The sequence below is a fragment of the Apis dorsata genome, unplaced genomic scaffold, assembly GCF_000469605.1.
Source record: "Apis dorsata unplaced genomic scaffold, Apis dorsata 1.3 scaffold_530, whole genome shotgun sequence".
NCBI classification, from domain to species: domain Eukaryota; kingdom Metazoa; phylum Arthropoda; class Insecta; order Hymenoptera; family Apidae; genus Apis; species Apis dorsata.
The window spans coordinates 469654-484569 of NW_006263752.1; the positions used below are offsets into that span (position 1 = coordinate 469654).

Sequence of the window (14916 nt, forward strand, 5' to 3'; positions counted from 1 at the left end):
ATCTCGAGGAAAGTTTCGATATATCGTTGTCTCGTCATGATCGTTCTTCGCGGAACGTATTGTTAGACATAAGTCCCTAGGAGTACATTGAATTATTTCACGATAAACAAGATGAGCCATTATGACACTTTAGATATTAAAACATTTAAACAAATAAGAACAAAAAAAAAAAAAGATGGAAGCGAATGAGTGGATAAAAATATCGGGAAAAAAATGATAGAGTATATGAATATATGAAAGTACGAATGACGATAGGATTACATGTGTGAGTGTAGTGAATTGTTACACCTGTGAATGTGTGGTATTTTTTTCACGCGCATCTTGCCGTGACATTAAGAAACGAGCAATAAAATGTCGTGCTTCTTGTATGGCCCGTAACTATTGCTCAATAGAAAAAAATTATCATTTTTGCAAATGAACATTTTCGTGAAAAGAAAAATAACGTCTGACAAATCAGTGTTTGTTGGTTGTCTAATGACAAACTTCATGTTTAACACGGATGCCGATACATTCGAATACTTTTGTGACTTATGTTTATTGGGACTCGTCGCGAACTCGACATTATATTGCCACATATTATATAGTATACCAATAAATATAATGTTTTTTACTATAATTAGCGAGGCAAACACCACATACCTTCGTTGTGTGAGTTGACTAATTTATTCTATATAGTATGATGCGATGAATGCACGTGAAAAAGCATCATGTTTATGTAGAGTTAGAAAGGTAGTTGTATTACGTCCAGTAAACTTTTTCTATGAGCGTTTTATACCGATCAAAATGTTGTTGTGTTTCTCATGGAGAATGGTCATTTAAGATTTTTCGCTAAAGATCATGTTGTCGCCATAAATCGTAGACATATGAAATACAAATCATGCACGAATTCGATTCGTCGAGCGATGGAATATAATCCATCATTCGTATAGAAAGTATATACGTTTGATTTCTTTATCTTGAACATGTCTCACTGTCACATTTATATCATTTTATCCAAGCAAGACGAAGAGAATAATATATATAAATGTTAAATACTGGTAAGGGCATCATGTGGCCTTTCCATTGGATCTAGAGACTGATATTATTTAGACAAAAAAAAAAAAAACAGTTTAATTACATTTGAATTTATATTTGATGATTACACTCGAAGAAACTTTTCACGTGAATATCGAATTATAAATAATTGAAATTTCAAATTTTCTTATGGCATTAGTACAATTTTGGTAATAATTCAGATTTTATATCAATTATATATCTGCAAGATTATGATAATTCTTTATCAGTCCATGTTCAAATTAGAAATTCAAGAAAATATTGTAGAGAGAAAATATTATCTCTTGAGATAATAAACTTCATGATTTTTAAATAAAACAAAAATAACAATTGTAACAATATATCGAAATCGAATTCTGGTCGGGAGACGCTGCGTGTTTTCAATCAATTGTAACATATGATAAATACTACAGTTCATAATGAAATTATCATAAAAGCAATAATGTTATCGTTATTATGCTTTTGATCAAAGCAAAGTATATTGTATTCGATATGCTAGTTGATTTAGAGCTATTAATTTTTTAATATTTCTGGAGTATTCGTTATCACATATAAATATAGAATATTAAGATTGTAGATTTAGAATTTTTCACTAAATTTTTGTAACATATATATATATATATAAATATTTGTCCTCATAATCAATCGAGATAATTATCGATAATTATAAATCGAGTAGTACTTCATAACATTAGTTCTATTTTTACTATTTTTATCTAATAACTATTTTTACTGCTTAAGTATCATAAAATCATAAAATTACTTTTAATTTTAAAATATGAATTATAATATTGTAATTTATATATATTTTTTTTTAACACTGCGTCTCTCGACTTGGAGACAAGTTTCCTTTTTTAATTTGTAAAGTATGTTTGAAATTTGCATCTTTTTCAAGCTTTCTATTTTAAAAATTTGTTTCGTTGTGGCTCCGTTCAAATGAAATTTTAATAAATCTGTGATATAGTGACAGACCTCATGTTTTGATACAGAGTTTGATTATTGCGCGGAGCTACCAACGAAATTAACATGTCAAATTACTTAATAATATCTAAATGTTAAAAATGAAAACAGTCACGTGATGCGCACACCAAATAGATGGATATTTTTTAATGCATTTAGGCTTTTGTCAAGATTTTCACAATACACCGCGCGTCAACATGGTTCACTCGTACCTAAAGTAAAAATGGATCAATATATCGTCATTGTTTACGTACCAAAGCTTATTATCATTAAGTAATTTAATAGTTACTTTATATCATTGTATTAAGTACTATAAGCCTATGCAGATAAATATATTATGTATCATATTAACAGAAAAGTGTTAAATGATATTCATATATTTTATCCATGTAACTCAATATTATTTTTTGTCAACAAACACATAGATTGGGAATTTTAATAATACAATATGTTCATTGCAAGAAATTTATTCTAGTATCAATGTTTTTTTTCGTAATACAAAAATTTTATAAACAAAGATATTAAATCTTTTCCATAAATAATTAAATGAAATAGTTTGACACAAATGATTTTAAAAAAGAAATATATACTTTGTTTTATTATTTTCAAGATTTTTACTTTTTGTTTTATCATTTTTACTAAAATTAAATTTCATCTTTAATACTCTTTTTCTCTACAAAAACGCAGGTTTTTTTTCATTTTTTGTTTTTTTTTGTTTTTATTGTATATTATATATAATTTAGGTACCAAATTAAATTGGATTCGTAGCAAACATACAGTATTTAGACTTGCAATCATGCATCAACCTTGCATGCTGGTCTTTGAAAAACTGTATAAGAAATCTGTCTATTACAATTTAATATATTATAATTAAATATACATCATTTCTGCCATATGTGACATCTTCTTTGGAATATGAACAAACTCCTCGAAGTAACTGGCAAGCTCATCAATAGTAACATCACACGAAGATATTCTTGCTTGCACTGAACATGTATTTGAACTTGAAGGTTGACCAGTTGAAGTAGTAGTTTCTGATTGACCATTATTGCCTCCACCCGGACCAGGTCCTCTTTTTAAACTTGGCATTGTATTACTACGTGCTCGTTGAAAACTACTAGCTTGATAGTTATCTTGAATGCTGGTATCATCCTTAACTTGCCTAGATTCTTGGTTAATATTTAATGCTTTAAAGTCCTTTGCGACCATACCATGGCCAAAAATTTTTGAATTTTTTCCACACATACTAAATTTACATGTTTCTTTAAGCAATGTATTCGTTAGATTATCACTAAGACAATTAGTGCCAGTATCATTTAATTTTAAAACAGCCTCCTTAATGATCGAATTCTTATTTTTATCAAGTACTCTTTCATTTTTTGATGGTTTAAAATTCGTTGTACTTTTTACTCCTCTAGGACTGATTGTGGTTAGAGTTGGCCTAATAGGCATCAATCTTTTTTGAAATAAATGACTGCAATCAGAACTGACAGTTTTATTTGTTGTTCTGAACGGATTTGATGATTTTATTTTGTCGGTAGGTGATATACTGAAACAACAAAAAATAATGTTAATTTAATATTATTAATGAATTATATTAGTTATTATATTATTAAAATTAGTAATATTAAATATTATTAATGAATTATATTATTATTAATATCATTAATAATCATTAAAAATAAATAAATTTATAAACAAAATTGAATAAAATTTGGTTGAAAAAAAGATTTAGAAATAATATTGAAATTTTTAAGAATTATTTAAAATCACTTTGATAATTCATCATTCATAGTACATAACCTTGAATTAAATATTCTAAACGTATTCTTTCGTTGCTTATGCAATACTGTCAAACTACGTGAATTCATATTAAAACCATAAAAAGTATAATATCTGATTAAATCATATTCGAAAATATATAATTTATATTAACATATTTCAATTAATAACAATAATATTCCCCATTTCATTTATAGTCTATTTTAATTCTCTTAATTACGTTCATAAATAAATTATGCAAGAACATTTCGTATGTAGATGACTCTGTGTGTGAGATCTTTTAAACTTGCTCAAAATATGTAAACATTTCGATTTGCTTACAAATCACAGTCAATGTTGTTATTTCGCACCATCGAGAACAAGAAATGACGATCATTAAAATACATATTCACAAGCGCTTGCATCATTAATAAATCAAAAACACAATAGCGTAAATAGAAATCGTCACGTAATTTGCAAAATGAAGTAACGTTAACTAAAGACCTTGACCGTGTGTGAAAATGGATTGAGTCGCAAAACCGCCACGATCCGATACATCGAACAGATACACGGATTCAGAATGTTCGAGGTACTGGAATGAGATAGTTGTGAGGAGCAGGCGCTTTAAATGAGCTTTCGGCGGTAAATGCTTACTGTGGACAGCTCGAGGAGAGACGATCAATTTCGAGCTTCTCCAAACTCGCCGGCAATACTTCGTCAGCCATGCTAACAATTTTGCACAGATCTGTGCTCAACGTTTGTGAGAACATGGCATCATGCCGAATCACTGTTGGCAAACAAACGTTGACAGCGCGTCGGAAAATTCCAGAATGAAGAATACAATGTTTCGGGAAATAGGTTAGAACGATGACGATAGTCTGAATTCCACAACAACGACATTCACCGCGTTTCTCTTTAACTCCGCGATTAAATTTAATGCGTTTCACGTGTGCAACATCTCGTTTCCGTTATTACTGAATTCACTCATAGGATATTGCCTATAGATGCGACTTCGCGATCAATTAATCATCGACAGCACGTAAATAAACAGACTTTTGCGCGCAACTGCCATTCTATTGCTGCTCAATACCGGAAGTAACAACTGCAGATGGCGCTTCAAGTGCATCCATTGCCCGCCCGACGCCATTTAAATTTTCGAAACTTTTATCGATGTTTAAATGAAGAATCTACAAAGAGATATATATATGTGGATTTACATTTATCTTTATCTTTTACGGAATTCAATATATCATCAGCAAACAGGTAAATAATAGATAAAACTTATTAATTTTTTGACATATAAATGCAGCATCATTATGAATAATAAGATTAGATAAAATTAGTTAAAATGAATTTACATTTATTCATAAAATTTCCTTAAAATTCGTTTAATATCCATTTTAATGATGTTAATTAATTATATATCAATTTAATATCAATTTATTTTGATATTATTTATAACTTTTATAATGAAAATATCTTGTGACTAAAGATAAATTGAAGATAACCTTAAATTTTTTTAAAATTAAACAATTATAATTTCTTTTGATTCATATAATATTAATTCGAATTAATTTATAAAAATGTTGTTACGAAATTATTCGAATGATTTGCTTTATGATATATACTTTTTTATAGATAATATATATTTCATGTTAGTAAGTAAATATTTTCGTTCATAAATTGTAACAATTGTAACTTTTATATACATTTTATCATACATAATATTTATCAAAATTTTAGATTTATTGAAATCTTCATTTTATAATTACAACATTTTATTTACAACATTTATTATTACATTATGATAAAAATTGTAAGTATTTCAAAAATTTTAATATATTTTATACGATTCTAATCTATTTTATCAATAAGTTAGATCTTTATATTTTATAGAGAATTCGATGTATAGATAAGATTATTATAAAATAAGTTTAATCAAAATTCTAATTAAAATTTTTAGATAAAAATATATGTATTCTAAAGCAACGAACCGATTATAACTTAATCACATGTGACATTCTATTTTGATAGATTTCTATTACTATATTTATGATCATTGTATAAACTATCAAGATTTAAGTAGAACGAAAATACGGATTGTAATATTGATCAAACATATCTTTGCGTCATTAAGGATGTCGTGATTTTCGTGGAAGCTTGTTAGAAACCCTCATGGGATCGATCTAAGCTGCGACTAGAAGCATAATATCGTGAAATGTAATAGGTTTAATCTGTTTCTTGTTTCGAACTCGAAGTCCCTGTTGAATAGCTTGCGTGTACTTACTTATTGTGACTTGTTGTGTAAATCTTGAGATAAAATCGAAAGAAAATTTATTATCATAATTTATGGAAATCATTCTTATCATATCCCGTGTTAGTAGCGCTTTATTTTCTTTCTTTAATGTGAATTTTGAATATCTGATGAAATACTTCTGCATTAGTAAGATATTTTCCAAATCAAAAGAAATAGATTTTTGAAGTAGATAATTATAAATAAATATTCTTATTTTTGATACAAAAATTTTTTTTCTTTTTAATATAAGATAAATAAAATTTTTTTACAGATAATAATTAGAATAAGAAAGAATAGTAGTTGTATAAAAAAAGCAATTTTTATTTTTAATATTATTTCAATACAATATAGTAAACTTATTGTATGATATAAAATATAAAAAATTCAATTTATTTCTTTATTTCTTTAAAGAATAAGAAATAAAAAATAAAACATAGATATCTTTAATATTTATTGCGTTTTAATTAAATGGAAAATCAATATTTTATTTATAGTAAATTTAAGTATAAAAATTAATATGATCATCTTTAGATTATAATATTTTATTATAAAATGAAACACATTCATGAAATTTAAATATAATTATTTTTTTTTTTATTCAATGTTATTTCAATTTTGAAGTTAAGCATGACTCAACTTACATATGTAGTATATATTATGAATTTACATAAAATATCTGGACAATTTTAAAGAAAGTTATGAATATATATATTATGAATATATATATACATAAGAATTATTTTATCGCATAAAATGTTCAATTTCCTATATAACTATAATGAATCAGCCAACGAGACTCAAGAAACCTGACGCACTCTACGAAATGCTTTATTTTAGCATATGAACGAAATATTTACGAATTCCTCGTGCCGAAAAGCACTCAAGAGTCTTGGTACATCGAATGTGAATCTTTTCAAAGATATTCTCATATTTCTTCACTTCATTAATCTCCTTGTCCATCCTTGGAAATTGGAATGCCATATTTCTCCTTTCGATTAAGTAATCTTCGTGTTTCATAATACTGAAAAAGTAAAAAGAATTAGGCAAGAAAAATAGAATTCCATATATATATATACATATATATACACATAGAAAGGAATAACTCCATACATTTCAAAATAGTCACTTTCTAAATCTTATACTCAAAGCCTTTGCACTTTCTACAATAATATTATTCTAGATATATCATTAATATTTCTAATCAATATTATGATTAATTCTTTGCTTATTTGATAGTAGTATAACATACTATGTTAATATATTCAATGGTATTCTTATTTTTCTGTAAAAAATTGAAAATTAGTTGAAAAAGAATTAATTTTATCATTTCTTGCATATTTTTCTTATTAATATTTAAAAGAAAATAGATTGTATAATTTCAAAGAAAAGAAAATTATTAAATAATAAGGGAATAGGATTTTTAATCTTTAATATGTAAATATTATATTTACAAAAATATACTTTATTATGTAGTATAATTAATAGATAAAATAGATTGTTTATATCTAATTCCAGCTTTTGATAAATTTAAAAAAATTCTAAGATATTTAGCAACTTTTTTATTACATTATACAATGATTCATTAAAATAAACTTTCAGAATTTCTTTTAATAAAAATGAAAATTTAGAAGACTTTCACCTTTCTTATGGAGAAAATTTTATTACTATACATTTTTTTTATTTTTTTTTCTATTATTTTATAAAATAATAATAATTTTACATCAGTAACAATAATACTTTAGTAACTATTATTTCTATTAAATAAATCATTTCTAATATTAATAATTATAGAGATCTGCACTTAGTGTTTTTAATTATATTGATTTATCATAAGACAAATACATGGAATAAAAATAGATATTTTTAGGATATTTATTATATTTAGGATATTTTGTTATAAATGAAGAGATCTATAAAATATGTATATTTGATACAAACATGTTTTAATATATTTTAACATGTTTAAAATTGAAATTTCAATGTGTATTGAGATGAATATATCTAAATAAACTTTATTATTGACATAAATTATAATAAAGATTATTTTGAATCGTATTGACATGAATATAAATAAACTTTATTAGTAACATAAACGGATAGCTATGTAAATCATAAATCATAATAAAAATTACTTTGTTTTTATCAAAAAATAATTCTGATAAAAGTAGATTTCCAATTTCCAAAAAACCAAAAAATATCAAAAAAATTTCGATTCTACAAATTGATGATCCCTATGAGATCATTCGAAGGCGTATCCCGTTTGTCTCATTTTCTCGCTTAAGCGGGTAGAAACGTGGGTTGGAATTTTGCCAAGATCGTGGCACACGTACAAGTCACACCCACGTTCCTCGGCCGCGTTCACTTCCTGCGGATTTGCACACGGGTTAGAAAAGGCCGTGGTATGGCACGCGAGATACGCTGGAATTTATATTTCAAGATCGGTCGAGCAGAATGATCTTTTTACGATAGAAAAGACATTTCCTTGACAATAACTATCCCTGATTCAAGGCAATAACCGACAAATCCTCCTCTTAAGATACGCGACGAATACCGACAAAATGGCGCGAGAGAAATCATCAAAGTTAAATTAACAGTAGGTTGATACATTGTACACAACCCGTCGACACTTGTTTTGGAATATTTATAAACATGATAGAAGGAATTTGATTTCCAATGTGTTGATGTATATATTTGAGCAAAAGTTTGGTAAACATGTTATTAATGATTGTGCAGAGTTTTGTATGTAGTTTCAGTAATTGAAATGATTTGATATAAAACAGTTTTATAGAGCATAATAGATAGGGGTTTTTCTTTAAAGTGTAAGCGAGGAGATCTACAGAATATTTGTATATCTATTTGGTAAAATATTAGGTTGTTCTAAAAGTTTTTTTTTATACATAATACATTATTCATTCTAGTTTGTTCATTTTCTTTTGACTTTTTAAGAATTCATATATTCAGGATATTTTTATTTTTAATTTGTCAATGTAATATATTCTCTTTGTTATATCTGATTCGTGTTAATTATTTTTTTCAGGTATTTAATAAATTAGAAATTTTTTTTAGATTTAGATAGATATATCTTTTTTACATCATTCTTCACTTTGTGATATAATCTTTTTAAACATTTAAAACATTTTTGAGATAGCCATTTTCTTCAATTTGTATAATTCTATAAATTCATAAAGATTCAAATTTATAATTAAATATTGAATATCTCAATATATCTCAAGAAGTTGAGATATTTATCATGTGTCATAGTTTGCTCCAGTTTTAAGCTAAGAGAAACAAAGAAAAAGATATTTCAAGATCTGTTTACATAGTATTAATATCTAAATGCCTATTGATTACTGTAGCGAAAGACGAATATAAAGATTCTAAACCGAGTCAGTTCTTTCTCATATATTCTCAGATATTCTTTTGACCCACATACAATATCCAGCAAGTATTTTAAGCTATCGTTAATATGTATACGAAACATTTGATGTCTTCAATTCAAGTTAAATTTAATCAATTAACTTTATTTATTATTTTATATTAAATTATGTTTATTCTATGCACTTCTTTACGGTATATAAAAGTAGATCATTTTAATAAGATAGGATTCTGATACACTTGAATATAACAAAATTATGCATCTCGGATACATATTTAACAAACCTAATCTTAGATGATAAACCTTACTGTTTTTTTTGGTAAAACTGGCACCGTCGTTGCATCTAAAACGGAATGCAAAGATCATTTCTGTCTGCTACTTCACAACACTGTAAACCGTCAAACTGAGAGCAGACAGTGTATATACACAGCTCGTAAAATGTAACTTTGTAGCTCACATTTTGAATCCATTTTTTTTTGAAATAAGGTTTCATATATTTTTGTTTTAAAATTCAAGTCTCGATGTAGGAGGATATTATTGTATCATATATTTGAAGAAATATAGTTTTAGGAAAACATTTTTTTCAAGAGATTTAGTATTTGGTTGTTAAATAAAAAAATAAGTAGCATCTATTGTTAAAGTTTGTATATTTGCTACATTTTACTTTGAATGAATTTATTAATTTATTAACTATTAAACTTAATGAAATTCCAAACTTATTTCGAACAAGAAACAATGACAAAAAAAAATATTAGAAATGTTTATAATAATATTGTATTTATGGAAGAGAATTTTAAGGATTTAGAATATTTAAATATTATTATAGTATCTTTTTTAATATTGTATTTGTGGAAGAGAATTTCAAAAATTTAGGATATTTAAATATTAAAAAAGATACTATAATAATATTTAAATACATTTATATATATTTATTAAAAAGAATAATTGAAATAAATAAAATTACAAATAAGATTTAATAAAATTATATTTATTAAAAAAAATTACATATAAAATTACATATAATAAATATATAATATTATAATAATATCGGTCTTCAATGGCTTGACATCAGCTACCATGAAAACGCGAAAACATTTTGGCAAATCCAATCATTCCCCGGTAATTTTCATTGGTCCAACTGCAGGAGTTATATTATACATCTCGATGATTTATCCACGAGTAACTCCCTTCCTCACTTTCTGATACTCCAATCGGCTTAATGGCGCGTTTCCATCGCGGTTGCGGTTCCACCTAGGAAACGAAGGAGGCCTGGCCATCACGCAACGTCGAGAACCGCGGCCAAAGGCATCGAGTGATATTTATGAGAGTCCTTATGCTGGAACGCATGTCGGATAACTTCAGTGGGGGTGTGTTGAGGATGTCGCTACGACCACGACGGAAATAGCTGGGCACAGGGATTTCTTGGTGGAATGACACGCACTTTCGACACATTCTCCTGGCCACTTCCGCGTAATTTGCTGGAAGTCTTCTAAAACCGTTCTCGTTTGTATAACACTCCTGAAAATTTTAGAAATATGTATTGAGCCTTGGATTGGATGGATATATTTTGTTTTTTTAGTATTTTTTTTTATTTTTTTTTGATGTAAATATATTTTTTTGATGTATTTTTTTTAATTAAGAGGAAAATTAAGAAATTGAATGAGAATTATGAAAAATATGGAAGTACAGAAGAACTTAATAAAATAGAATTATTACTTTTATTATTTTATATTATTAATATAATAGATATAATAGATATTTCTAAATGAACGTGACTAATGAAACGAAATCGTAATAATATTTTGATGAACGTGACTAAAGAAGTGAAAGATTAATATTTATAAACGTGACTAAAGAAATGATAGATTAATATTTTTATGAACGTGAGTAATCGAATGAAATTTAAATATAGATTTATTTTATCAATGTTATGAATGGTACACTACATGTATATCTTTTTACATATATATGTTATATACATTTGTATAGATACTTTTCTATATTTAAATTTCTCATGAATACATAAACATTCGTAGTGAAATTTTATAAAGTTATAATTTTTAATAAATTTGCATAACAAATTTGATAATAAAACAAATAAAGATTTATAAATAAATTATATTATTTGAATAACTGTAAAAATTTATAATTTATATCTTGTAATTTTAAAATTATTAAATAATTATATAAGAGAAACCAGAAAATTTTCAATATATTTACATTTTATTCTTTTATACTTCCATATTTTTCATAATTTTTATTCAATATTTATTAATTTTCTTCTTGATTAAAAACGAAAATTCTTTAATTAATTTTGCTATAATAGAGATGAAATCTATATTCATTCGTACAGATTCCTGTCCAACATTGAAAATTCAAAAAATATTTCACGTTCGTTGTATATTTTTTGAACCGAGATTAGCAGTTGTTGCACACTGCGAATATAAACGTTTATACGGATAACGTATCTCGTCCAAGCGCCACGTGTTTGGCACGAAAATACCTCTTAAAATTTGCAATTCGCGAAAATAAATTATAAATTACAGTCACTTTGCCGTGTCTACGAGTGACACGAGATCGTTCATAAATTCTACTTTGATGAAGAAAAATATTTCTTTATTTATTTCATGTCTGGAAGTAGGGTCATTATATTATAATGAAGAAAAAAAAAAATAAAAAATTAATATGGAAAGAATAAAATTATTTATCATTATTACATAAAACAATAATCATAAAACAATAATCATTAGATTATGGATATCATATTATATTAAATATATCAAATTATGTACGTAGAATATGTATACACAATACACATATTAAATGTAAATATATATATTTAGGAAAATATCAATAATTTTATTGTCATCTATGTATAGGTATATTTATCGTAATTTATATTACAATATGACAATAATTTTTTCAAGACATTATAAATTATTAAGATTTAATTAAGACAATTAATTTGAAAGTTTATAAAAGATGGTTTTACTAGATCAATAGAAAATAGAATATATTTTTTGTTCTAATATTTTATCACATTTCTTTTTGAATTATTATATCACAATACATTTTTTTTTATGAATCTCAGTGTTTCACAATCAAGCAATTACTGAAAAAAAAAAAAAGAATAATTCAAAGTAAAGTAAATTGTTATATCAAGTTGATGACATTTTATAATTCAACTATGTATGATTTCTTGGCTGGCAATCAACGACACCTGCTGTCTATTAAAACGTAATGAAATTGAAGATATACGAGATACTTCAGATATAAAAAAATAGTTGACAATTTCACCCGGTAATATTGTTCCTTCGATATAGGATACTCTTTGCAGTATTTAGTTCGAACAGATGGCTGTACATAAATGTATGTACCGCACTAACTGAGAGTGCAGTGTTTTCTATAATTTTAGACTTCGTAAATCATCTCTTCTTTTGATTTCGGTATATTTTATGGGTATTGGAATTCATGTTGACAGAAACGTCGATTCCATTCATGTCGGTGTACCAACATTATAGAAGAAAAACATGATAAATTCATTTTTGTTGATTCTCTGATTTTTATGATATTTTGTGTCTAAATAAAAATACTTATAAATATTGGAGATGCACGTATATTATACTCAATGTATGATAAACAATCTAAATTGATAATATAATTTATATGTATGATAACTGCAATAGAAATAAGACTTATTATCTCTTTAAGACTTATTATCTCTCCACCACTTTTATATACGTTTGTTCCAGATGGCGCAAGTGATATCATGTGTATCAGCCATGTTGAAGAATAGCTATTAATGCGCGCGTCAATTTGAAACGCGGTTACATCGGTTTCGTCGTTCCTTCGCGTGTTTGCTTTTTGCATCGTAAATCTCTTCTGTGATTTATCCACTTCACCTCCTTTCCGCTGTTTTTGCGATACTTCAGTTTCCAGGACAATCGGATCTTTGTGTAACGCTTTGCCTAGATTTATAGTATGAAAGCAGACACATTTAAAGCATATGAATCGTGTGTTATAAGTAAAATGACAAGAGATTTGCTTGCACATTTTGTATTTGGTCAGTTATTCTGGTTTTGAAGAATCTGAAAATTAAATGATTTTAAAAATATTTTAAAAATATGTAATTATTGTGTAAATTAAATTTGTATAGGATTTAATAGAGAAGAAGTAATAATTTCCTGTAAAATGATCATAAGTTGATCATAAGAACTGATCTTACAGTTTTTTGGTTCTTATTAAAAAATTCTAAGATTCTTTTTAATACAATTTCAAGATTTGATGTAAATTATGAATTTTAGTTATATGCATACATTTTTAATGCTTACATTTAAATTAAATGTTTGTTCAATTTCTATTTAATTTACAAACAAATATGTAGGATTGATTAATCGCATAATAAAATTTCAAACATTTAGATATCATTTAAAATCATATTACAATTGAAAAATACTTATATGTAATTTAAAGAATTTTTCAAAACAGTTAAAGCAATTTAAAAACACAAAATTGAAACGTTGAAAATAAAAAACAACAAACTATTTCAAATGAAGCATGGAAAGGATACACACTAGAAAAGGAAATTAGAAAATACAAGAATATAGATATCCAATCTATACAATGTTTCAAGCGTTCCTCAAAACAGTTGAACCTATTTTTGTGGAACAAGAATCTGTGCTTAACGTTTTGGTAGATAGTCTGGAGGAATTGCTCAAACAAACGATTCATTTGTCTGGAAATAAAGTGAGGCTTAGATCGTAGGAGCCAACGGTTTCGTGTTTGGATTTCAATCGACCAATGAAAAATAGAATCTGATCAACGAATAAATTAAATTTTTACCTAGAATCGAAAATTAAAAAAAAAAAAAAAAAATGAAACAACGTACATGGAAAGGAAGAATATTTCTTACTGATCAAAGGCTTACAAAAATTTCTTATAAATATTTCTACACTTTCATCGAATCGAAGAAAAATATAATAGATATAATAAATTGTGACAAATTTAACGTAAAAAAACGTAGGATTACAAGTGTATCGTTGGAGAAGAGGAAAAAGAATGGTAACAGCTCAAGGATCGAAGTAAAATTAGATTTGATGACCACCAATCACAGATTTTTATTCGAGCAGGACGCCCACAAGATTACATCCAAGTCGGTGATGAGTAAAAATAAAAAATGATCCCCGACATTTTCTCGAATTCTTTTCGCATATCTTCCTGTTATTCGAGATCACGGTGTTGCTTAACAATAATTGTATCTGATGAGGAAGAAATGCCGGATCGAGGTAGTTGGTCGGTATCCAACATACCGCTACTGAGAAATTCGTGCGTTGTTTGCAAGTTAAATTAATAATGGTCATACAGTTTACATTTTCACATTTATATTGCGGTACAATGACTAGTTAACTTATTGTTAATAATATTTTATGAGCTCTGAACAATCTGCAAGAGGATAACATTTTGTCGAAAT

The 14916-nt window shown here is 26.4% G+C and overlaps 1 protein-coding gene across 3 annotated transcripts; it reads right to left on the minus strand.

Moving 5' to 3' along the window:
• Nucleotides 1-2464: 2464 nt before the first annotated feature.
• LOC102677581 (oxidative stress-responsive serine-rich protein 1) lies at nt 2465-4889 on the minus strand. 3 transcript variants are annotated; one of them, XM_006620823.1, is made up of 2 exons: nt 4429-4889; nt 2465-3562 (listed from the first exon to the last, which is right to left on the minus strand). In XM_006620823.1, the coding sequence occupies exons 1-2, from the start codon at nt 4542-4544 to the stop codon at nt 2884-2886; spliced, it is 795 nt and encodes a 264-aa protein (XP_006620886.1). In that variant the 5' UTR covers nt 4545-4889; the 3' UTR covers nt 2465-2883. The 3 variants fall into 3 exon arrangements, with proteins under 3 accessions (XP_006620886.1, XP_006620887.1, XP_031368808.1); XM_006620824.1 differs by having other exon boundaries at nt 4117-4429; XM_031512948.1 differs by lacking the exon at nt 4429-4889 and adding an exon at nt 3817-3937.
• Nucleotides 4890-14916: the final 10027 nt, after the last annotated feature.

Excerpts from the sequence above, each read along its gene's own strand:
- LOC102677581 (XM_006620823.1), bottom strand. The coding sequence starts at position 4,544 with ATGTTCTCACAAACGTTGAGCACAGATCTGTGCAAAATTGTTAGCATG. Across the intron at positions 3,563-4,428 it reads CTCTCCTCGAGCTGTCCACA|TATATCACCTACCGACAAAA; the intron begins GTAAGCATTTAC and ends TTGTTGTTTCAG.